At 40.9% G+C, this 27,088-nt stretch overlaps 1 protein-coding gene across 5 annotated transcripts in view; it reads right to left on the bottom strand.

Annotated features, from left to right (window-relative positions):
• The window catches only part of robo3 (roundabout, axon guidance receptor, homolog 3 (Drosophila)), a 189,635-nt gene that overhangs the window by 97,954 nt on the left and 64,593 nt on the right, over positions 1-27,088 (bottom strand). Inside the window, exon 1 of one of the 5 annotated variants that reach the window (XM_065962836.1) lies at positions 6,478-7,070. The exons of the other annotated variants lie outside the window; for them this stretch is intronic. Coding sequence (XP_065818908.1) covers positions 6,478-6,541 — 64 coding nt within the window. The 5' untranslated portion in view covers positions 6,542-7,070. Of the gene's footprint in view, positions 1-6,477; positions 7,071-27,088 lie in introns of those variants that run through there. 5 annotated transcript variants of the gene reach the window in all.

The following is a 27,088-nucleotide window of genomic DNA, read 5'->3' as shown; positions in this document are numbered from 1 at the left end:
TTATAAAACTGAAATATCAGATAACATACTGTCTCTGCAATGCATCCCATTTTTAATGGTCTGAGCGGTAATGGCTCATTAAAAGCATTTACACTTCTCAACCACACCTGTGAGGAAACCCATCTGGTTAAACATCTGGGGCTTACTGCATGGAGATTTAATATCAAATGACTGTGATGAATTATACACAAACCTTGGTTCAGGTGAATACATCCAATAAAGGAATATTTTACTTCATAAAAGCCTCATTTGGGGCTTTTTTCTGGCATATTTTTGTCAATCTTATCAGCTATATCAGTTCAGTAGAAAGCTGATAATGAAAAGGGTTGCCATGATACCAGAAGCTTAAACTTCAATATGACACCAAAAGTTGGGTTATCGCTGGGTTTGAACAAACAGAAATTGCAAACAAACCCCTGAACACATCCAATGATATGTGCAGGTTAGACAGTGAGCTCTCTGTTTGATGAAGGATTTGTAGGTTGTTTTTTTTAAAGATGTGTTCTTTTTCCAATCTATAAATTATCATAAAAACAGTGGTTGTTCGTTTTAAAACATGTGGTATCAAAATGCATCAAAGTGTTGAACATTAGGACAACCTTCATCATCACATCTTTTGTTTCTGTTTCATTTCGGCGCCACATCACTCTTCAACATGAGTGTCACATTCAACTGTAAGACTCAAAATTTTCATTTTCCTATATGTGAATCAAATAACTACTAACTATATGATTTATCTTGATATATTGTTAAAGTGAGCGACTGCTTGGCTTTCAGCCCCAGAAGCCTCACCAAACAGCATCAGAGAGAAACACTGATTTTATTGTGAAACTGCGTTATTCTGTGCTTTTACTGGTTTTAATCACCAGGCCGGTTTGTTTAGGCTACAAGAAGACGAGACCTCTGTGAATAATTCAGCTTCTGACGAAAAAAAAAAGAAAACTGAAGGGTCATTTTGAGACTCAGTTTGCATGGTTTACAATCTGTTGTTGCTCCTGCTGTGCTCTGTGCTCAATGATGCAGTTTAAAAAACCATAGTGCACATATTCAGCTGACAACACTGAAACATGGTCTTCTCGACAGAAGATCCCCAAATGTTCCACTTTGACTGGGCAGCCCTGCATAAAGCTTCATATACTAAGGTCATAATAAGGACATAATGCAAATGATGCTTCAGCTCAGCTAGAATCTATATTATCTATAGCACAAACACACACAGCAGCACATTCAAACCAGAGCTCTCTCTAACTTGTAAAAAAAAGAAAAAAGAAGTCTGCTTTGAAAGCACTGAGCGACATTGCGGATGCGTCCCATTTCTGTGGGCAAAGAGGATGCTGGGAAGGAAGCTGCCTCTCTGGAGATGAAGTTGGCAGATTGTTGCAGTCAGTGTTTGATGGGGACGTTTTGACACAGCGTTTGAATTTATGAACGTCACTTTTTTTTTTTTTTCATTGGCTTTCATCCAGTGACTGACAGCACGGAGAATGTCTCCACACTGTCTGCATACAATACTAAAAATATTACATCTGTGTTGTGCAATTAGTGGTTTTATTAGCACTTTACTGCACACCAACAGCCTCCACATGACTGAGTGTGATCCAGTGATGTGCCCAGTGATGGAGAGGTCAGCGCTCCTTAAACCACTGGGACTAATGTTGGGGGCCATCCATCTGTCTACAGCCCGAGGCGGGGGCTCAGGCAGGATTGTGTCGGGGGCCCCTCAGGCGGTCACACTTGAGACCTTTAAGCAGAGGGGATAGCTGACTTGTCCTGTCAGCGCCCACTGTTAAATAGAGTTCCTGCTCAGTTCAGTCTCTTGCCTTTGATGCCCAAATGGAGAAGTATCTGACGCCCCCGTCAGAGTGTTTATTTTGGCTCTCTGTGGCAGGAATGTGCAGGGCAGAACTGAAGCATTACCATTAGTGAGAGGGGCACGTTCCCTAAGTTTGAAGAAGGATGCTGAGAAAAACACCCCGTGGGTACATTAGGAAAAGGAAAAGTGACGGGGCATATTTTGTTTTCCATTTTCTACAGATGAATGCGCAAATAACATGTTAATTATGCATCACAAGGCATCGTCAAACTGTTCTGTAATGAATATTTGGGACTTTGAGATTCATTAATTGGGAGTTTATAAGCCATTAGAGTCTGATGAGCCCAACTTCAAGAATCCACGTTTTCTTATTTTTAAATTTAGTAACAAAAAAAGATATTGGCCGGAAACAGGCGACGGAGCTTCAAACGAACATTTCAGAGCGTGATCATCGCTGCTGATTCTGTGATGACAGGAAGAGGATGTTTGGTTCCTTGCCCCCGTCTCTCTTACTGTTGTTGTTTTGTTTTTTTTTCAGAGACAACGTAAATTAGGATTCACTCGTACCAGGAGATGCGGCGGCTCATTTCCATGTATCATAGCGAGGCCTCGCAGAGCTATCGACAGCCTAATTGATCTGTGGAAAACAGATGGGCAGGCGGGTGGGGGGAGGGGGAAGGTACACTTGAGTGTTTGTGACTACAAAGCTTTTTCTGTCTCTGCTGAAAAAAAAAAACAGACGTGTTGTCAATAAGCCAATAGAAAAAACAGGAGCCCCTGTTTGTTGCCTCTCTGTGCCAGTTATGAGTCATCCACAGTTTTGTCACCAGCCATACCGACAATGAAGTGCTAGCTATAAGACTGAGACTTAAGAGCCACTTATAATAAGCCATGTGTCAGTGAAGTAACAAACTAAATCAGGGTTAACCCTTTACAGAATGAATAATCACTCATTCTTTAATAACATTAAATGTGTTATATGCATCCTAGATACAGATCACAGGTGTGACTGGTCCGTTCATCCAGGATTGATCATCCTCTGCTAATTTATAGTAAATGAGATGTTTGGTTTAGTAGATCCAGGTTTTAAGAAATCTAAATGTTATATTTCTGACTCTGCTTAAATACATTGGGGAGTAGCATGGTGTTAGCATAAGGAAACACAGTTCTCCTTCAGAGCTGTAATGATGAGGGAATTCACAGACCAGTCAGTCTATGGAACATTAGTGAGCATCGTTCATGATAAAAGACTCATGCCCATAAATGGTCAAAATAAATAAGCAGTTTGATGTGGATTCATCTGCTCTGGTACAGTAGCAGGGATTGATTCTGTCGATTGACATGGCCATTAACAGTTAGTTTGATTTTATATAAAAGCCCCTATGTGGTCACGTGCTGCCAAGTTTGATTTTGAAGACTTCAAAAGCTTTTTCAACACAATGTTATGTGTTTCCTTATAACGGACTGATACTAAACGATGAGCCACAACACTATACCATATGACACCATGCAACAGGATACGATACAATATAATAGGATACACTTTATTGTCCCTGTAGGAAAATGGGTCTTGTACAACATTTTGCTGCCTCCCCAGTGATCCGTACAATTAAAAATTGTAGTTAAAGCTATGTGCCCCTTGACACCGCCATTTTTTCCCATAAATTTTAGGGGTTTGGTAGCACAGAACTGAGAAATATAAGCATATACATTTTATTTCATAAACTGTTTGACTTGATACATATCAGACCAATGACACTATTAACACATATAACATAGTCATGATGAGTAAGAGCTCTATCCCACAGGGCCTGTAACGTGTATTCTGGATGAATTTGAACTTTTAACTGGCTGATATCTGATTTTTAAGACGGGAAAGTCTAATGTCTGTGAGTTATAATGGAGTTACAGTGTTAGTGGATTGTCACAGATTAAATCCCAGCAGCAGCTATATCTCGTGTCAAACTGTCCTTGACCAGCTCTCCCACCCACATCCTCCGCTCTAAGTCACTGCGGATGACAGCATGTCTGAAAGAAACCTCATGTGAAAACGCTCATTAACCAAAGAAAGGACTCTGAACAATGAGACGTCTTGGTAATTGTGCTATTCCAGCCACGTCGCAGCCCACCACACTTTCCTTCCCTGGAGGAAACGGAGTTGTGCGCTCAGGCTGTAATTACTGCGGTGTGGGTATACAGAGGGGTTTTTTCTGTGCGGCCTGTTTGATCTGGGCCTTGCTCCGTTTGGGAGACATTCACAAGGCAACGAGGCAGCTGCCCGGCCTTCCACTCACTTCAATGAGAGCATGGCAAACACATGGGCTGCTGACGAGCTGCCAGTGTTGACTGATGGTGACAGAGATGACTTACAATAACAGCTCAGACCGCTGTGTCGCCTTACTGACCAAACAGTCTGAAACATGACTCCACATGGAGGAGCTCAGAGAGGATGATTCTTAGCTTCTCCTCACCGTATAAAGCCCGTTTTTATAATTTAATGCCAATACTGATCTGATGCTGTCTTTGACACAAACGTGTATTTAAATATAAATTTTTCAACTCAGCTAAAAAAAAAAAGTGCAGGCTTTTTTTATTGAAAGCAAGAGTTTGTTTGCTAGTGAAAATAAAGTCGCTTTAATCCAGCCTTTGTAGTCCCCAGAGGAGCATCTGGAGTCACTGAAGGAGCACTTTCACAGATGCTGAGTTCATATGCTGACGGTTCATAGCCAATGTTTACAGCCTTGTAAAAAGAAGCCTCAGCAGAGGGCCCGGGCCCCCAAAGACACCACGCTGTCACAAACTATAACATCACACCGGCATCAAGAAAAAGATGAGCTTTTGTAGCTCCCAGTCGGGGGGCTGCATGTGTGTAGAACACAAAGGCGTAGGTATGTTGACAAAGAGCCTGTGGTGTGCTGGTTGTAGCTCTTTATCAGTCGTACATGTGAGTGATGGAGGATCAGTGGATCCAGAGCCTGTCTCATTTTACGCAGGTTTTCATCATCCCAGAGGGGACTCGAGACAGCGAGTGACGGACATATTCTGCCTCAGTGTGTCTGTGAGGTAGATCTCTGTCCATCAGAGTATCTAACTGTGATTCTTAGTAATTACATTGTAGAATGTTGAATTAGACTTTTTGCCACAGTGAGAGCTTTTGAAAGGATTGTTCGTTGAATCTTGCAAAGATCTGTGCATGCTAAAGACGTTTTCTCAACTCTGCAGAGTATGAAAAGTGGGCGAGGACATCTCTGTTCATGCCAGCGTTAATTGTAAGTAGTGTCTTTGACACATACTCTTTAAAATGTTTTTTTAAGGTGTATATGGTCTGCAGAGTACCTCAGAAGAAGTTCCTATGCATTTATTCAATAATCCTCTTTTTTATAATCATCATATAGATTTCATTAACAAGGGGTTTGTAATGAGTCTCTTTGTTGTGTATAATTGGTCAGTATGCCTCACAGTGCATGCAGACTCTTTTATCAATGTGAAGAATACACAGCTCTATGTAGCACATTTGCCCAAGGCCATCCTTAGCCTCAGAGACAATACAGTATATTTTCTTATCTTATCACGCATGGTTATGTGTTAAAGCAACTTCAACTCAAATCACTGTATGCATATCTTTGAACAGCCATTAGAATGATAACAACACGCAGCCTTGGAAATAACAAACCATGGCTTCTTTAGTGAAGGCTATAGAGCCAAGACAACCTTCAGCTTCACTGTAGGTATTATCTCCCTTCTTAATGCAACAACATAACCCACATCCACACAACGCAAACACAAGAGAGCAACATCCACATGCAGCAGCTGGAGAGGGGCTTTTATCCATTATAGTAAAAAAGAAATCATACATATTTCAGTAGGAGGAAATCTAACTTCCAACCCCTGCCACGCTCACTCTACACTACACATACTGCATGTAAACTGGCTGTGTCCGTCCTGCAGAGGAGGATACATCTTCTCCTAATGGGACTTTGTAATAATAGAGATAAATGAGCAGGGCCCAGAATCACAACTAAAGTGTGTGTTTCTGTTGGGAGCAGATGTTGGTGTGAATCTGAGGGTCCCATGGGCCAGACACACACAGTAAAGCTGCATATGTGCAGCTCTTATGTCTGCTGGTTTAAGTGGCCTTTTATATGACATCATCCAGCAGGATTAACCATTTACACACACACACACACACACACACACACACACACACACACACACACACACAATATATAGGAACTTGCAATGAGATGAGCAAGCCAAAAGTTAGATAATGTGAAGTTTGATTGTGTTTTTGTGTGGATTGTGTTTCTGGATGTCTCATGTATGTTATTTATTATTATTATTTATTTATTGAAGAAATACAGCGAGCTTCATGTTGTTTGGACTGTTTTGGTATAAAACATTGAAATCACAGGCCTATATCTTGCATGCATTAGTTTGAGTAGTGGTTCCTCCATTTATTCACGTCAACTATGGATGTACAAGTCTATATCGGAAAATGATGATGTGTAGTAGGCTAGAAACTTTGCATAAGTAAAATCACTGCTAAGTGTCTTGTAATTTAAAAACGAGCCCCCCTTTCAGCGCCCTTGGAGGTCTGAGAGCTCGTTTAGGAGGCTCCATGTGTGCAAATATAAGCCAACACAATCATGCCAATTAAAACTTACCATATGCCACAGCGGTGAGAGCTAATAAAAGCAATAAGGGAGCCAAAGAGTGGTAGTACTCCATTATAAACTCTGATCTCTCATAGGGAGGCGGGACACGGTGGGTCACAGTTTATGAACCAGGCTGTCCGTCCAGCAGCAGTGATGATAAATCCAAACACAAACCACTTCCAGTCTATGGGATAAAATCTCTGCAAACACCTTCAAACTCCACAGGCAGCATCTCTTCGCTGCTGTTGGGTTATAACAGAGATTCAAACATCCTCACGCAGGAACTTTTTCTTAGCACGCTTCCAAAAGAGGTCTGCGACCGATAATCCCAGCGGAGAGTCCGTGAGGAGCAACCCGCAGGTGGTGAGAGGAGAGGCGGCTGTGAGTGGCAAGCAGCGCCCGGTCAGTCCCGGTAAAAAAAACAAAAACAAATTTCAACCACAGCGGAGGAGAAAAAAATATTTCAAACGAGCTTCCTCTGAGAGTGAAATAGTCCCAAAGTGAATGCAGTCATTGCTGTGAGAGTTTAAAATCCACTTTGTTAAACACAGAGGTTCATTTCTGCTCTGCTCCGCTAACAGCACTGAGTTACTACAGCAGCCTCACTCACACAACAACACGGTCCCACAGCCGAAAACACAGCGTGGTGTCAACGCGGTGTGTTACAAACATGACTTCCGGTTCATCTTTCAAAACAAAAGCATGACATAGCAAAGTGCAGTAAAGCTGAATAAATGTAGTCTCACATTGTTTTTAAATCAGCCAACATTAACTAGAGCCTAATTTGTAGGACTTAATACCAGGGTGAGATATTTATTTTTCCTTTTATGTGATATATCTAATTTACTGTTAGAGTTATGTTCATGAAGTCAGGCATGACTATAGGCTTGTTGTGCTTCTTAAAGATGTTATCTTAGAGAAGATATATGGATTACTTTATCAATTCCCACCATCCCCACGGGAGACATTTGAATGAATATAATACAGCCTAAATAGAAAATGTGCCTTATGGGTCCCTGAATCCCACTTTGACAGCAAGTAGAGGGGGGGGCACCATGTACTTAAGTCAGCATCAAAATGTTTTTCATGTTTGCAGCAGTTGGTAGCAACACGTAGAGCTAACTTGCTAAATTCAATTCAAATGTATTTTTTAAATTAATTATTGTAAGTTAAATGGACATATAACCTTTCTCTTTTGACTTTCAGGTCACCATTGGGCACTAAAATGTTGTGTAAGTCATTTTTCATAAATTTCTTAACATCCATTACTATTGAAGTAATGAGCTAGTTACAAGTTGGTAAAATGAATTTATTTAAATTCGTATAATAGCCACTATGTATGTTTTATGTTGAAGGCTCACTCACTACGCTTCCTGTCAGCTCGTGGTTACTTCTGTCTGACTTCATCATCCCGGCACCGCTCTCTTAAAGGGCCAGTGCACTCAATGTTGATGCAAATTATGTGAAAGCTACTAAAAGACTTAAATCTGGTGCTTTTAAAATGATAAATGTTGTGTTATGTGATGAATAATGTCATTGTATTTCTTCATGAACCTAAAAGTGTTCACAGAAGCCTCAAGATAATTCATCATTTAATTTAAACATCATTTTATACACACTCTAAACATGTTTGTAGCCTATGTTTTGTAATTCTTTATATATTCCAATACTTTGCACTTTGATATTCCACCAGGTACAGTTCTCTCATGGTAATTGATTGTTAAATCAACTAACTTTTAGTGGATTAGAAACACAGACTATAAAATAAAGCTACCATGACATGACCGATTGTTTTTCTACTGCGTTATTAAAACCTGGAGTTTGACATTTTGGCAGTTAATTTATTATTTTCTCAGAGGCAGGAGTGACTATATTCGGACATCAAGGTATTATGCCGTGTTAACAACCCCGACTTACCTGTAATAACTTCATCTGAGTTAGTGCTGATATGTGAAGGCAGCAGGTAACGCTCAGAAAAGCAGGCAGGGGTGATGACGTTTATATCATGCAACTGGTGCGCAACCAGTGCAATCTTCTTGCACACAGTGAAGATACTTTGTTCTCTTCTCTGCTCGTATGATCATCAATACTGTGAATATGTCTGGTAACACATAGCATTGACATAAAGACAAAAAAAACCTCTCACTTTAGGGTCAGGCTCTGTTGCTTTGTACGCCATTTCTTAGGCCTCCTTTTTACGCCTCATCCTGTCTCTGAGACCCCCCCCCCCAACAGGGAATGTGGGGGAGGGGGGGTATGTGAACTGGTAATACAGGAAGATTTCAGGGGCAGCCTGTTTGGAAAATGTCTAGAAGTGTTCAGGAGTGCATGTGTGAAAAAGGCTAAAGACTGCAGGCTTCAAGCACTCCAGAACTGGCTTCACTTTGGAAACTAATATTCTACATTCAGGTCTGATCTACAGCCTTTGATAATATGTTTACTCCTCTTTAATGTTGCACTAGGTTTTCATCATTGGAATGTATTTTCATTCTAAGACGACTGCAGAATGAAATCATTTAAAACATTAGGAGAGTGACTATCAATATGTTCATCAATCACAACACAATCTGACTTTGCAGCTTGGTCACTTTTCTAAGAAATGTTAAAGATATCTGAGGGCATCCGAGGCCCTTTTGAATCCTGCAGATTCTACTTGAATTAAAACCATTTACAAACAACCTTTCTTTCATCCGAGTCAAATTATGCAACGCGGTGCAAATGTCAACATTTATCTCAAAGCCGATATCGACCCGCAGAGGAATAAATAATGTTTAGCCGTGGTATGAGTCCAAATGCAAATTTGTCTTACATGTGAAGACCTTTGATCGCAGCCGACTGCAGTGCTGTGTGTACAAATCAGAAGATGGAAATGACTCAGGCACTGAGAGACACAAACAAACCTCACACACCGCTGAGGAAATGTCACTATTTATCTGAGCCCGCTTTGCCTGCACTTGATGGGAAGCGAAAAGCAATATCACATGTGCCAGGAGATATGGGAAAACTGCAGCCAATGAGACTTGACACGCGGAGAGGCCTCCATTCTGCAATGAAGCAATAAGGAATGATTGGGCAGAGTGGAGCTGAATAAATATTAGGGGTCAGACAGACCTGGTAAACACTCAGCTCCTGACATTTACAGAAATGCATTGGATGGTGGTGCGCGTCAAGCAGTGCATACAGAGATGAGCTTTTACACGTTCTGTCACAGAGGGTTTTAATATTCAAGGGAATAATTCCACATCACTAAAGTCACAGGCTGCTGTTGGAGGCTGAGAGAGAGAGAAAGAGAGAGAGAGAGAGAGAGAGAAAAAAAACTCTCTTTTGGGGAGCAGAGAAGAACTGAGCAGTGCTTAAACACCCCTGATATTTCTTTCATGTTTTATGCATGTACATGTTTAATTTAATTGCAGAAACTGATTAATTGAGCATTGCTCTGTGATTGAATAAAACATGATGAGGCCCTCCACTAAATGCATTTCCGCTCGCCTGTGACTGATGCTGCTACTTTGGTGGCTTCGTCAAACATTTGGCCGAGCTGTCAGAGGCATCAAGCACTCCATGAATTTAGACTAATTATCCACATTAGGTGGAGAATTAATGCGACAGGCCATCAGTGAGGTTTGCATGCTGCTTCTGCATGTCGGCAGCTGAGCCATACATCATAAAATTACACCCTCTCCACGCACAAAGGCGCGGATATATGAGGTGATTTTTCCCCTTTTAATTTGAATGTATTGTAAAAGGCCTTCAGAGGCAGCTTTCGGGAAATGCCAGCGTTAAACCATTTCCTGGAAGCACTGTGAGAAGACAATCTCTATGATCTACAGAGTGTCATTAATCTGAAAGGTTTAGGTGGTCAGGGAGTTTTCTTTTCCTCATCTCTTACAGATCTGTGTGTTTCAATTAATTTACACATGATTAAAAAAAAAAGCTTGCATTTTTATATGAAAGGAGTCAAAAGATCAAGTTTTAAAGAGAGGAAACAAATAATTCTACAAAATGCTTTAACAATTCATTACATTGTACATGTCAACGCCTGAAACACACTGAGATAGCTCAAATTTAAAATGCAAAAGTCAAGATGTCTCATCATATTCCGCAAAAAAAAAACTTGTATTCCCTGCATAATGCATGGGCCAGCTGGGCTTGTGTTCATAAATAAAGTAATGACTTTAAGTGAATTGAGACTATGATGTATGCCTGACCTCTGCTTTGCTTATTTTCTCTGCGCTGCCACAACAAGCAATTTCATTATTCCACAGTGTTCAGAGTTGATTAAAAGCTTTCATAAAGAGGGAAAGAGCGGGATCAAGTGTCGGAGTTTTCCTACCAAATCAAAATTATTTGCAGGAGAGGAGGAGAAATAAGACGCTCAAAAGTCATTTTGACTTATTACACACGTCTTACTTTACATGTCATCCCCAGAAATCATTAAAGGAACTGAATGGATGCATGAATGGAAGTGTAATTATTTTTAAAATGAGACATTCCACTTGGCAAATGCTTCTCCGGCAGACGCTAAATAATTATTTTCAGAAAAGTGATCATTAAGAAGAGTTCTGAGAAACAGTTTACAGCCTGACAGCATGAGACTGATTCTTAAGACTCATGTAAGGAGTTTCTATCTGGTTATGAAACAGACAATAATTAATTCTGGTGTCTCTTTATGACCTTACAAAAGCAGACGTGACCATCAGTATGAAGATTGACGACTTCTATATTGTTATTTCTAATGTCTGAAACCACGCTGCCGGGAGGTAGGTGTCAGACAAAGTGAGTTACAGCGCACTGATGAAACTGTTTTTTAAATTTTATTTCCACAGCAAAGATGGATATGTTTGAAGATGAAAGGAAAGCAGTGTATGACATAAAAATGAAAAAATAATTCACATGTACGAGGCAATATTGGAAAACAGGTAAAGGTACCAATTTGTCCACAGGGGGCGCCAAATCAACACAAGCCGAAAGTTCTTGCAGGAGCTTTAAAAATTATCACCTTTCCAAACTAATTTTAGTTCTTGGAAACGTTATGTTGTCAGAAACTTAAAAAAAAAAAAAAAAAAAAAAAAAAAGAAGTGGAGCTTTACTTTAGCAAAAACTGGACATACTGTGACTGGGTGCACTTTTACTGAAAGTTTAGATTGCAGACTTTGTAGCATGCCTTGTAGGAACAGGCTAAATAAACCCATTCGGGCTCCATCTGAAAGTCTGTGTAAATCGATTTCAACACTGCCTGGTCAAAACATATACAGACCACTGAGGACAGGAATCGAAATTGGAAGGAGGACAGTCTTCAACATTACACTTTTCCTGTCTGCTGATATACTAAGGGCATTTTATGATTTAATTCAGTAGACAATTTACTTATTTATTTGCTCCTTTAACTTTTCTTTACCCCTATGTCAGTTAGATCCAAAAATATGGAAAAATCAAACCTATGCTTAAAAAAAATCCCTACAAACCTAGATAAAATGAAACACAATATCTTCTTAATTGATCGTAGAATTGACTGAAATGAACAATGTTGTACTGTCGTAATAATAGTCCATAGTGCTATAGAACCCAAATCATAAATGAGCAAAGCCACCTGAATGTAAATTCATGTTATATGGAGGAAATCTGGTTAGCTCCACGACCAAATCCTGGCTATAAAACAGCCCCAGATCTCAAAGACAGTGGTCCTCCTGTTGACTGGACAAAGCCCAACAAGGTTCCTTTTGTTCTCAAACACCATATGAAGCTCTATACTGCTCTGCCTTCAAATAGACGGCAAACAGCCTTCAGCAGAAACACTTCCTTCCTGGGTATAAATCACCATTAGCATGTATGAACAGCAGCGATAAGCAGCTCTGATGTTGCTGGGAGTAATCAAGCAGTCATTTTGCATGCTTACAATTAGAGCTGATAAAAAAAAGAAGGTGGAAAAGCCCCTCGCATATTTGCACCGCATGACTGTTGATAAAAAAAACCCAGATAAGCTTGAAGTGAAATCAATTTTAAAATGCTACTTTCTATTTGCACCAGCTCTGAGCTCTGATTTACACCTCGGACCCTGCTGCTGTCGTCATCTTTAAAAAACACCTTTACAATCCGTGCATATAGCTGACCGCGATGGACTGTTATTGTGTGTTTAGAGCCCACTGCGATACTCTCTGAGGCTTGCAGAGGGGAAAATAAGAGCATACAGTGTTGAGATAGCATCATGCAGCTTAATGCATGTGTCCCCATATCTGATGATGCAGCAGAGCGAGGCTAATAACTCATTAGGCTGACCTATTCATGGTGAAAACATAAGCACTGTATCCTAGAAATACCATTAAATACATATCACCTGTATCTACAGCCTATAGCATTTGAACCTATTCCAGTGTCCCCCCGCCCCATTACGAGTAATGAGACCCTTATATGTCTGCACCTTTTCTGACCCAGAGCTGGTAATGGGAGGACTGGCCCTTTAAGACGCTCCAGTGAATGAATTCTATTATAGATTAATTGATTAAGAGGGTGGTTGCAACGAGATGACAATATATCTCTTTATTGATCTGCCTCTCAATGAGATTGGCTGTTACCCAGCCTCCCTCCCCAAGGGGACCGGACGGAGAGAAGAGAGAGAGGAAGAAAGAAGAGGGGGAGAAGGTAAAGCAAGGGCCGCTATTAAAGAGGGGGCAACTAATTTCCTGTTTCTCCTGCCGGCTTTCTGCTTGGATTCAGTCCCGCAGTGTGTGTGTGAGTGTAAGGGCAATAAGAGCCGGTCCAATCACGCTGGAGTTCATTTTCACATACATCATCTCGTTCCTCTCCTCCGCTCTCATTATATAAGAATCCACCTCTCCTGCTCTCCCCTCTGTCACCGAGACCTCTTTGTCTTACCCGTTCCTCCATAATGAGGGGCCCCCCCCTATTAATTTGGGGGCTGTGGAGCGAGACGTGCCCTCTGTTCCCCACCACGCTCCCTGCAAATCTAAAGCATTGATAAGGCTGTATGAAGATGGAGTGGGCTGAAGGGGGGGGTGTTAACGTCTGTTTGCCACCCCACATCAGGACCAGAAGAGCAGATTGGAGAGTCAAAGGCGACGTTAACCTCTTGTCTCTCTTCTGGGGGTTCATCATTCAACTGGTTTCATAGTCTGATTGTGTTTTGTAATGAGCGGGGATTACATTTGGCACTCACACTGTAAAGCTGTATGGATCTGTCTCTGAAGACCCCATCGAGTGGGCTGCCAATAATGGAAATCGTTTTAGGAAAGGAACCGATCAGAGAGATGAAAATGGTTGTTTTGAGGCCACAATATTACACCTTATGTCTCGTCCGTCCTTTGAGTCCTCCAAGCTGGCCGAGCATGTGTATGAATCCTAAACGTGTGTTCTCCGGCACGCAGCCAGAGGAGCTTCAGTACACCTTGGGATACACTCTCTCTCTCTTTATGCACAGTATTAAACGTTGGCCATTTTCAATCTGACGCTGTTCATATAGCACTCCTTAATGCTCTTATAGACGACTCATTAATCAGCAACTAAAGAAGGCAATAGATTACCCTTCAGGTGAACCATCCAGCTAACTTTAGACAACAGGGAAGTTTAGCATTCAGACACTTTTTGGCTAACTGTTAAATTAATACAGCAATTTAAAAAAAGTACATAGATTTGATATCGTCTACTTAAGCCTGGAAGTACACTGGACCTACCTTTTGTACTGTGTCATCTTTAAGGCAATAACATTCAAAGCATTTAGTCTTATTGGAGCTAACTGGCCATCAAATTGTCCCTCAGAATCTCTGTGTTTCATCACCCAGTTTTATTCAGTGTATTGATCAATGCAAAGAGGGTTCCCTACCCTTTGTTGTACTTGTAACTTGGACCAAACCATTTTTTTTAAATCAGTTTTGACCTGTTTAGTACAAAGACTACTTTGTAAGGTATGTAAAAAAAAAAGGGTTCCAGTTTGAGTATGACATGTTGATACACTACAAATTTAACTTTTGCTCTCTCATGGGACTGTCTCCTATCCTATAGGTTTTTTTTCTCTTTTTATTACCTTCTTAAGAGTTTGTATTGAAGGCAGAAATATCAGAGACCAAAGACTATTCTGTCTATCCAACACTACCTTTGTAAAACCCTGGAGTTAAGCCCCTGTTGACAACTGTTGGTGAAACCCTGTGGTCATTTTAAAGGGTTCAGGCTGAAGTTGTCATTGTTTCATAGTTTTAAACTGTTGGACCCCAAAAAACTGTTTTTACAGAGAACATAATTGTATCCTTCTCATCATTGGATGATACTTTTGGATTGGCTTGTAGTGTACAGGATGTGGTGTTATTGCCCCCCCCCCCCCCCCTCCCGTTCCTGGCAGAAGATGCGCATCTTGTTGGAAAACGCCTTCTTCTCAGGCTCGAGAGGTGTCAGGACAGAGGGTCAGCGTGCACCGCCATGCTGCCGCACCGTGCCGCTCTGTAATTTAGCTTCCTCACTTCCCCACCCCACGGAGCTCCCCATTCGTTCGTTTCTTCTCAGATGAAATGCCTCTTCCAATTCTTCCCAGTCTGCAGCGGGGCTCAGGGGAGGAGGAGTGGCGGCAGCAATTACACCCCCCCCCCCCCCCCCCCCTCCTCCCCTCCCCTTGGACACACACTCAGACAAAGCTGCTGAGAGCCTGAACAAAATTGTCTCTGCTCTGCAGACCAGCTTCCCTCCTGCTCTCACCTGGAGTTAACAGGCAGCCGTGGCCTTTCATACAACCTTTCATGGTGTGTGACAGGAGCCGTTCAAGCCTGCAGTTAGCTGCCCCGACTGAGATGACTTATTTTCTGTGAGAATACATGGAAAACCACAGGAAAGAGGAAGAGAACATATTGATGTAGAGGCTTAATGAATAGCGGAGCTATTGTTTCATTTGCATAAACAAAAAGAGTTTATTTAGCAGCTGCCTTGTTATGTAGGACTATGGGAACATTGTCATATTTGGTCCTATGGAGTCTAAATAACTGTGAGGGTCTCCTGAATCAACAGACCAAGTTTAGATTTGTATTATATTCTGTGAAATGTCGGGATATGTAGATATGTGATCACAGCAGAAAATGTTCAGCAAAATTCACCATGAGGGAGAGAGCTGGGTGTTGATCTAATAATGGACTGTGAAATGGGCCTGATCATCGTGCACATAGTGAAGCAGCTTTAGCTCTTTTCAATGTGCTTTACCTCTCGTTCATTTACACTGTGAATACGTCCAGTTACACTTAACATTGACATGAAGGCAAAAACTGTCATTATGGCCTCGGACTCATTGCCCAATTCTGCATCGTTCTTTTTTTACATCATGTCCAGCCACCTGAGTATGAATTGCTCTGCGAGAGTTTAGTGCGAGCTGTTGATGATCTTTTTCTAGGCCGTGTTAGCTCTGTCGTAATATATATCGCCACAGAGCCATCATTTAACATCACTGTTTGAAAGATTATTTTAGGGGGGCTTTTTATACCTTTATCCAGAGAAGAGGATATTGGACAGATGGAAATGGGGACGAGAGAGGCACGGGGCAAAGTACTGAAGGTCGAAGTTGAACTATAGCCGCTCTAAAGGACTCTAGTATCTGTACATGGGGTGCTCATAATAACCACTAGGCTATTTTGCACCCCAAAATTACTTTTATAGGTTTCAGAACAACTAGGGGCATCTCAGCCTACATGTATGTTAACTTTTGAAGATGGACAGTATGGCATTTTGTCACAAACCTTTCAGACCATTTTTTACTCGCAGCGTTCCTGCATCCTCCTCGGATGACTAAAACATGTCGGGCGGCATCACACTGATTGGTACATGCCTGATCACTGTGCAGATGAGCCAGGTTAGCCGTCAATCAAAACGTGATCTTCCAAGCTGGTGTGGCCTTGGGAACCGGTTATAACTGCACAGCGAGGTTGTTTTTTTTTTAACTATGGAAGTTTAATTTCCACTGTCATGGGACTCTCTACATAACTCAATCATAGCTGTATTTTTTACTATTTCAAGGCTCATTTCCAGAGGCTTAAAAGAATGGCGTCCAAAACCTGTTCCCCCCATAAAGGGATCTGCAGCAGGCTTACAGCCTTTCTCTGGAAAGCAGCATGAAATATGAAAACGGAAGAAAAAAAAAGAATCTGTGAGATTGAAATTGAAAAGGACTTTGAGGCCCGTTGTCCTTCCCAATTTCTTCTCTTTGTTTCATCATATCCACTTCCAGGGAGCAGTAATAACACACACACACACACACACACACACACACACACACACACACACACACACACACACACACACACATACGCAGATCAGTCGATGTTTGATTGCAAACAGCAAATCCCAGAAGCTTTTGTCTCCTGTATTGACTCTGACCACGTCTCATTGGACTCCAGCTAAGAGGTAAGCTAATATTCTGTTATTACTTTAGCTGTGTTTCATGCAAAGCAGCCCCATTACATCTCCAGGACAGAGGCTGCCGTGTCTGGCAAATTGGAAATGGAAAGTAATTACATCATAAATATACACAGCCAGCTCATTTGTACGATTCAAAATGGATCTAATAAAGCAAAATTACAATCACAAAGAGATGTTCTCTATTTAATGGGAGATGGCTGTAAGTAGTGAGATGCCGACTGTGCTCATGACACCACAGGGTTATTTTTTTAAACTTTAACAAAGCAACAAGCCACATCTTACACAAGTTTCCTGCAGTAAAACTTCATCATATCTGTAATCAGGAGGAAATGTCAAAGCACTTTGGGCCAATTTGGCTTTGGATGGCAGAGCTCGCAGTGGCGTGCAATTTTTTTTTTCTCCAAATTTCTTTGGATGAAATGAAAATAATTGATCATTTTGGAAGGTTATTTGTTATTTACAAAAAAAAAACCTCACCTGTTTTGCACAACATCAGCATGCAAACAGAAAAGTCATTTTTAAATTATACTGTAAGATCTACAAATGTTTCAAGTTTCTTTGAATAAAATCAGCCAGCCAATTCACACATTTCTTACAGAAAACTTGCGACCACATCTCAAACTTGAAACTTATCTTGTCCTTGGAGTTTGACTTATGGTCAGTGAATTAGAGACCAACATTTATTTTTGCCTTGACGTACTTTTAAATCCAAAAACAGCCTTATTGTCTCGTAGTTTTAACCTTTAAATTGAGATATTCAGACAATATATCATCTCTGTTATCTCTGTTCCTGAGTTGCCTTAAAACATGGAACACAAATTGTGATCTAAATTCTTCCACCTGTTGCAAACAACCCTAAATGTATATAAGCATGACAGTATGATACAATCAAATCATGCAATGATCTTCATTTGACACTGCAGCAGTGTTATCAAGTTTAAATGCCCATAAGATCTGTTTTGACATAAAATAACAGCATTGTCTGTTCTGTCAAGGCCAGCATAAGTCACTGCAGCCTGGTAACAGCAGGATTCAAACACAAGTCAGAAAAGTCTGTAAAAGCAGGGGAAATGATCCTTGCTTTTGTGTGGTTTCTTTATGAGCAACCATGTGAGACCTTGAGCTTTTCACACTTCCATAAAATGAACAAACCAGCGCTGAAAACCACTACTACATTGTCATTTCTCATCAGTCCTGTACAACCAGAGTCTGAATAAGCCCTGAAGGTCCCTCAAGGAGCTTTCTCTCCTTACACAGATCTCGTTCCTCTGCCTCTCAGCGCTCTCCTCCTACTCCTCTGTCTGCAGAGAGTCCAGTGAGAAGTGTCTCTGGTTTTTTCCCCTCCTCATCCCCCTCTTCACAGGCTGTCAGGGTTAAGCCTCACTACCTCGAGGGGGAAAATGTGAGAAGATGGTTGAGAGCCAAGTCCAAACACTCGCAGAGGTCGGGGAGAGGGGCGAGAAACATTCCACAAGGCTTAGATACAACCAGGAAAGAGAGAGAGATACCTGAGATACCTGGGGCCAGAGGGACAGAGATCAATGTCAATGAGAGCCATGTTACACTGAGTAAACCTTCCTGCACAGCCTTTGTCAATAGTGGAGAGCGTAGAGAATGAACTATATCGACTAGGAACAATTTTTAGAGCTGCATTAAGGGAATGCATGTATAACTATTTGTTTTAATCTTCCTCCTCATTCTCCCTTTTATGGATTGTAATTTATAAGAACAGCCAAGTATAATCAGTGTCTTTTAAAGGCCAAACTTCCAAACTCCATGTGATCTACAGAGTCTCTCTGCACCTTTAAGAAAAAGCTAAAGACCCAGCTTTTTCATGAATACCTACTAACTTAATGATGATGGTCTCCATATTATTGATGATGATGATGGTAATGACGATGGTTTTTGTTTGATAACGATGACTTATAAGATGGTTTCTATACTGATTAGAGCTCTCAAGAACTGCCTTCAATGTTGTGCTTTGTCTCTGGTCACTTCCTGTCAGCACCTGTGTGTCCAATCAGACTCAAAGCTGATCGTTTGTTCTTACTCACATTGTTCCTTTTTTCTAGATCCTTGCTTGTGTTGTTCTTACTCTCTGATGTACATCGCTTTGGATAAAAACATCTGCTAAGTGAATTGTAGAATTGTAAATAATCATCAAGTTACATTAAAATCAGGATAGGGAAGGTAACAGGGCAATAAAGAACCTGTCGACACTGCACTCCGTCTTTAACTCTGTACTGTAAGATATTTGCATCAACCTTCCTGCACAACTTTACAGCTCAGTTTGAACGTTTTTAATTCTATATTTTTTTATATATTGATTATTTACGTCTGGTCAAGTCCCCTGACAAAAGGAGTACTACTGTTTACTAGATTCTTTTTATTTTTATTTGTCGTCTATGTGAGGGCTAATTAGGATTTTTTTTGCATAAACATGAAGACAAATTCATTGAACCTACTTGGAAACTAAACCTCTTTCTGATATAAAATTCAATAATAATACCAATTTTAGGTTTACACTTAAAGTGGCACAAGTTGAAGAAAGACCGTTCATTATCCAACTTTGAAAGTCAGTTTAAAAACCTTCACTAGAGTCTTGTCTTATACTAATTTTTAACACTTTCCTATACCTCTCTGACTAAAATGACATCGGGAGGGGCTGCAAGCTGAGCTGCCTGTATAGCTGTTAGTCTTCAGGTTAGTATTCATTCTTATTATTATTTGTTAATGAGGTATTCCCTCCAAATTATATGCAGAGATCTTCTCCCAAAAATAGTAATGAAATGAATTAAAACATTGAAGTTGACACTTGCATGTTAAAAAATTAGAGTTTCTCAATCAATCAGCATCAGGACTCAGGAGGGGCTTTTGTAAAGGTTTCATTTTAAGCTTCTTATGCCTTTATTTCAGATATAAGACAGTGGATAGAGTCAGTAACTGTGGAGAGAGAATGGTAGAAGACATGAAGGAAAAGAGCCCCAGGTTGGGTTCAAACCTAGGCCACGCACTCTTAATGACAACAGCCTCTGTATGTTTGGCGTGCGAACGAAGCGCCAGGCTACCGGCTCCCCGAGCTATCAGATGAGTCTTAAAAGTCAGTATGTCTTCAGTCTGTGACACAAAAAATTACACAATAAAATCAGTGTTTCTCTTAGACTCTTAAGTGACAGGAGGGGGCTGAGTGCTGAGCTGCAGCTTGAGACATTAGCTCAATCACTCTTCCCTTACTGGACTCCCTCAGTGTTCTTTGTTTACAAAGTTTCTACCACGATGTAATTTTTTTTTCAAATGGACCCAGCTATTAAAAGTGTTAAAAGAATCTGTATTGTGTAGCATTATGTGTAAAAATAAACAGTGTAACCTGTGCTGTTTGTCTGGATTCTGAGGGCTGTGAGCCAAGCTGCAATACAGCTCAGCTCGTCTCTCTTCACCTCAGGACCTCTGGTGATAAATCATTTGCCTAGTTAGAAGATACAGAAAAAGAAATGACCAATAAGTGATAGTGAGGTTTGGAAGCAGTCGGTTTCAAGTATTGAAAATGTCCAACGTGCAACCAAACAAAATCCAACTAGCTGTTGTTGCGATTATTTCCAGTGTGTCCTACATTAAATCATTCCATATTATATTTATATGAATTACTCATCACTCTCTTGGTGATTTGTTTTATTATCACCATTACAGATCGAGATCATTTTACTGCTCATCCTTGGATTCAATGAATTAAGTGTGTGATGCTTTTACTCCTGCATCCTTGTTTTTGTCATCGGTCAGTGTGTTTGTGGTTGGTATGGCAATGTGAAGCGCCGCAAAGCACCAAGACAGACAAAGACAAAATGTTCAACTATTCAGCCATTACACACACGCACGCACGCACGCATGCACGCACGCACACACACACACACACACACACACACACACACACACTGTCCTGTCCCTTTCATCACAGCCTCTCCTCAGCCTCTTCCCTCTCCATCAGCAGTTCCATTGTAAGAGATGGCTTTATGCCTGTGAATGAAGGACACCGCTTGGCTGTAGGCTCGGCAGCGCCGCCTGAAGAAAGCCCCGCTCTACACATGATTTTCGGCTCTCTCTCCCTCGTGACGGGGAAGAAATCAAAATCCCTTGTTCAACGAAAAATTATTGCTGGATTACCTTTGTGTCCCAGTGGCGGTGCTGTCAGAGCTGAACCTCGCCAATGTAGATTCATGAGCAATGAAAGTGACACAGAAAGCACAACAGGGGCTGTACATTTGAATGTTTTCTGTTTTTGTTTTGTTTTTAAATCATACATGTCCATGAGTGTGTCTCCCCCCTCCCTCCCTCCCTGGCCTCATAATCATCTCTTCCTGCCTTTGTCTCTCACGCTCCCTAATGATGACAGGAAAGGCCAGGTTCCCTCTTTTATGTCTCCTGGCCTTTCTCCCTAGCTCTGGGCTCAGGTTTCTCTCCACCCCTGCCCTCTGATTTACAACGTCCCCGCTGGCTGACGGGGGGAGAAGAAGAGGGACTGAGGTGGAAGCAGTGGGGGATTCATTGTTCCCTTTCTTTCTCTCCACTGTCTCTCTTTATTTACGACATCTCCAGCATGAGCAGGGCCGTGGCCAGACTGCAGGGAGGACGTGCAGCACACAGTTCATCGAGGGAAAGTGACACCCAACGCAGACCTGCAGAGTTCTGTGTCTCTGTGGCTGGTCAGAAAACAAAAAGTCCCCCCCCCCCACCCCACCCAACGGTCAGGGGGAGTCAGCTGGGGTGAACATCGGCTGAATGGAGGCTATCACACGATCACACGCAAGGTTTGACTTTGAGGGGGGGTAATGGTTCTATGTGAATGGGCAGGGGGAGAGGAGGTTTTATCCATTAAGTGTAACAATGACTTTTCTGACGTCATCCACCATCATCCCTCAGGGATGGGTCACAAGTTATGTTGTCTAGCATGTTGATGGAAAACAACAACCATCATTCTTCTTTAAACTGAACAACGTGAGGGTCGTCTGTCTGGTCCTCTTTTTGGGATGTGTTTTCCAAGAACATCTTACTTTCACATTAATCATTCTAACAGATGGACAGGCCAGTATTTTAGCATCAGATTTCACTTGGCTGCAGCTTCCTTTTACTTTCTTTAGAACTATGCTCTGACTCATCAGCAGAGACTTAAGTATCCATCTTAAACTGAGATCCAAAATCATGAATGATGTTTTCTTCCAATTCCCATTGAACACTTTTCTGCTTTACAAATATCATATTGACAAGCTTTTTATTTATTTCAAATTGAGGCCAACTTGAAGTCATTAGCCTTTTTCAGACTGCAAGCACATTCTCCCTCTGATTAAAATAACACTAACAAGAACAGAGGCTGTTGTGTCTTTGTTTTTTGCCAGTATCTGGTCACAAATGTGTGGTCAAAAATAAAAATGTTGATCTGATGATGGTGCTATATTAAAAGACTGATTATTGCCACAGTATTAATCCTCAAGGACACATTACTGTGACATTGGGGAAAATCTAGAAAAATTTAGAAATTAATTTCTGAAAATGTTCCACCTTTCAAATGTATTAAAAGTCAATTGGTGCAGTTTTGACTTGAGACAGAACCCAATTGCATCTCAATGTCATAAAACTCAACAGTCGTCTTTGAGAGTAGTCAACAGGTTTGTCTTTATAAGCAGAGTGATTTGTTTCTTAATTCCATTTGAGTTTTGATGGCTCAATGAAGAAAGCAGGAAATAATCTGCACCAACACATTTTCTCTTTCATGAATGAATCTATTTTTAAAGCTCCCAGTCACATACATTCTGTAATCTTAACTGAACTAAACTTTGCTGAAGTGTCATTGTGATCCCTCCAGTAGCTGTAGATACACTTCAGTCTAGACCAGCTGAAAGACTGACACCCACATACACCCTTCACATACAACTGTCCTCTGACAGACAGACTCACTGAAGCGCTGACTCAGCACCTCATGTCGAGACATGAGCCCGCAAAGAGCTAATGCAGGTAATGACCTGTGTGCAGTTGTTAAGCAGACTGTGTGTAATAGGTTGTCGGAGCACTAAGTGGCCTGAACACCTGTTTGACTGAGTTTTAAAGCAGGTGGGGAGTTCAAAGAGCAGAAGTGCCCAGAGTCTGTGAGGAAGCAGTCCACAGAGGTGAACGAGTGCTGTGTGCGGCGTCGGAAGTGGCCGAGAATAGCATCCTCAATAAACCCCCAACAACTGATATGAATCAACCTTACAGCTGTTCAGGCAACTGTTTGTTGCACGTTATTTACACTCCATTACCTCTTCCTGAGTCCTGTGGCTGTGCTCATGACCGTGTTTACACATTCATTGAGTGTTCAGGAGGGCAGACAGGGTTCAGGCAGCAGCAGCAGACACACACACACACACTCTTTGAAGCAATAAACCACATGCATATTTAAAGCTTGAATATTTAAAACTTAGTGCAGTTGATTTCATGATCCAAAGAAAAAAATGGAAACCATTTAGCACATTTCCCGGGCTCTGAACCAGTGATTCTGAAGCCACATGTACTTTCAACTGCTGCTGAGGAGTATTTGAGATGTAAATGTTGATTTAAGGTGCAGACCACGTCGTTTGCTGCACGCGAGCCTCTCTCTCTTCTCCCTACATGTTCTATCTGTCTTCAGCTTTCACATCAAATCATAGCTAAACATTTCCTTACACTGATGATTTAAAAAAACATGATTAATGCATGACTCTTAAAATATTTATGCTACAATAATTTCAATTAAAAAAATGTAAATATACATTTTATCAGCCACACATTATATCCAATAATACTATTTTAAATGTACAATATGTAGAATGTTTTCACTAAAACATCTAAATTTATTAAAAACTGACTAAACCTATGTTTTTCTAACAGTAATAACATTACCTTATTTATTTTAAAAAATGACCAAAGACAGAGAAATCCTTAATTTTATAGTTGTAATGGGACATGTCTTACTGTGGTGGCCGCCATGACAAAGCTGCCGACAGACACGACATGTTTATTGTTGCCGTGGAAACACAGGGTGTTACGTCAAAGACCGCTTGAGCTGCTACTGAAAGCTGCTGTACTGTTACTGTATGTGCTACTGTGATAAAAATTTCAATTGTAAATTAGTAAAAAGTAAATTAGTAAAAAGTAAATTGTACTTGGGTACATCATCGGTAAACATATTCTCTTCCTCAGGTCGGTTTCGCCCGTACGACTTGACTATGGTCATGATTACCGCCAGCCTTGAATGTCATCTTTTGTTATTATTAAATTGAGAGCCCCCTGGTGGCAGAATTTACATATTGCACATTTAAATACAGTTGACAAGTGATGAACACTGTCAACACAATTACAAAATAAAAGATTCAGAGTGTTCACTTTTTGTGCTGATTTTAAGCCAAAGTTTCCTGAAGCTGAAAACATCTGATAGAATGTTTTCCAGTCTAAACATTGTTGCTTGATAAATCAAACAGCCTTTAAACAGCCTTTTCTTTTATCGTAAGAAATATAATGCTGGCTGCTCAGATGGTTCCTGGCAGAGGGAAAATACTTTAAAGCAGGTTGGTTATTGATTGCAGTTTGAGTACCACAGCTCGACAGTAGGGATTGGCGATACCAAACTTTTGACAAGTTGTTAGAAGCTAGCTCTTGCTGTGAAGTGGGAAGTAACACCAAGAAACATGGATTTTTTTTCTCTGTTATTCTCACGCCAATTTGGTGCAGAGGTGCAGACTCGGAAAAGTTGTGTGTCGGAGTGTGCGGGCTGCTGAGCACCGGTGTCTCACATCTGATTGGTCTCCACGGTCACTCCAGTGTTTCGGCATTATAAGGTCAGAAATCACTTCAAACATTTTGAAGACAGGCATTGATAGACTTTTGCTGAAGTACTTAGTGAGTATCGATATTTTTTGCTAAATGAGAACTTGAATAAAGTATCGGTACTGCGGTTTTGATGCAACCTTCCCTCTGAAGTCTCAGGCTGAACTTACTGTATAAAAGGGCATGCATTAAGTTCTTACTGAGTATGGTTGACATTTATGAGCCAGAACATATACTGAATAAGTACACTCTGGCGAGAGTATAAATAGACTGTGCAGATCATTGTGGAAACAAAATGAATGCAGATGAGTTCACAGAGTGAGATGAGAATTTTGACGAGGACCTTCCAATCAAATCTCGGCTCATTCTGACGCTTCACCTCAAACTGGTTCATAACGAGGAAGTGTTTCAAAGGAGCGGCTACAAGATGTGCTCGAGATACATTTTTTAAAATGGTATCACGACTTTAAAAAGTATCTTTAACTTAATATCTGGTTCTTCAGCATTTTATCTACACTGTTTCATACGCTGCAAGAACGGATGCATGACATGAGATAATGGCTGGTGTTCAATGCATCAAAATTTTCAACTAATTTTTTACAGATTGCTGATGTTAATTACGATATACTGTATATGAAAACATTTTTAAACTAATACAGGGACGATCAAGTGTCTCCTATGCATACTCTTATCTGCAGACAGAGATGCAGACTGACAATTAAAAGTTATTTACAATAAAATGTAAAAATTCACAACGCGAATGAGAAACTACCTCAACCTACATCTCAAAAATGCAATTTTATTAAGGTAAATGCTAAATGGACTTGAGCTTGTATAGAGTTTTTCTAGTCTTCTGACTACTCAAAGCGCTTCTACACTGCAGGTCACACCTACACATTCACACACTGATGGTAGAGGCTGCTGAGTAAAGAGTCCATCAGAAGTAACTAATCCCATTCATACAGTACATATTCATACACCGCTGACGAAGCAGAATGAGCTACTTTGGTTAAGTGTCTTGCCCAAGGACACATCGGACATGTGGCTGCAGGAGCTGGGGATTGAACCCCCGACCTTCCAGTTGAAAGAAGACAAACTGTACCACTGAGCCACATCTTTAGGTCTTCTTTCTTTTGGTGCATACAGTTACCTTCAGTACTGGAGTAGTATATGAGTTTGTTAGGCTCATTGCAAAATTCAATTCAACATCAAAGAATCATCTTTAGTCGGTTGTAGTTTCATTTCTTCCATGATGCAGACATGTGATTTTAAAGCCCTTATCTTGCATCCTTAACAACCAACATTACTTTCATTACTTCTTCAATTGTGTCGACTTGAAGTGCTTTGTTGGCCTGTGTGACTCTTGAAAATCCAGTGCCGATAAATGGCCAAGAGAGGATAAAACAAATAAATAAATCAAGGTACAGTGGGAGAGATGAACATGGATATACTCAAAGCTCAAGTTATGAGATGATTTTACAGTCTGGTTTGGCACAGTCTAGGTCCTGGTGCAGAGAGGTTGTAATGTTGGGGATGTGTCACCTATAATAATTCCCGTCCTCATTGTTTTTCACTTCACACTGTAGCAGTTAGGAATGGATATGGCAGAGCGATCTGTGAAACCGTCCTGAGAGCATTAGCTCTGCATGGAGGCCAAGTCGTGTGGGCGCGGAGAGAAGTGAAAAATGAACCTTCAACGTCTGTTTGCTTCATCAGAAAGTCTCCACTAAGAAGAGATGCATCTTGAAAGCTGTCGTCCCCCCACCCCGGGTAAAGACAAGGAAAAGAGCTACGGGAGTTTAAAAAGCTAACATGGATCTACAGAAAGGGAATTGATGAATGTTGCACTGACTTTTTTGTTTTTTACACAATTCTACAATGTCAGCTTGATTTATCTTTTTAATCATTCATCTTTTGAAAACAGATCTCTACACAGGATTTCAGACTTTTGAAGAACACTCGCACCCAGACAATAAAACAGAACATCACACAGAGGTATCTTGGGATTTGCAGGATAAAAGACACTGTGTGATCTGTCTGACCTTGTGAGTTCATGCCGAGGCCTCAAGTCCACTTTGTCAGAGTAACATCAGCTGCCCACTACCCCATTTCATGCTGCCTACTCACACCTGTGGCAAATGAAAAACACAATGTTGACCACTCGAAACATCCAGCAGAGGCAGCCTTGTATGATAACAACAGAAAGTTCTCTCCACTTATTTCTTTTGACCTCGAACTCAGAGAAAATTGTTGTATGAGGTTAGTGGAGAATCTCTAGTGGAGGTGAAATAGCCTTTTTCATTGAAGAAAATATCTGGTATTACAAACTGAAAGCTGCCATCTCCTCAATTAAAAAAAAAAGATAAAACATAAAGTTGCATGCACG

This window comes from Labrus bergylta, chromosome 14, assembly GCF_963930695.1.
Source record: "Labrus bergylta chromosome 14, fLabBer1.1, whole genome shotgun sequence".
In the NCBI taxonomy this organism is placed as follows: domain Eukaryota; kingdom Metazoa; phylum Chordata; class Actinopteri; order Labriformes; family Labridae; genus Labrus; species Labrus bergylta.
This window is presented reverse-complemented; position numbering and strand designations above follow the sequence as displayed.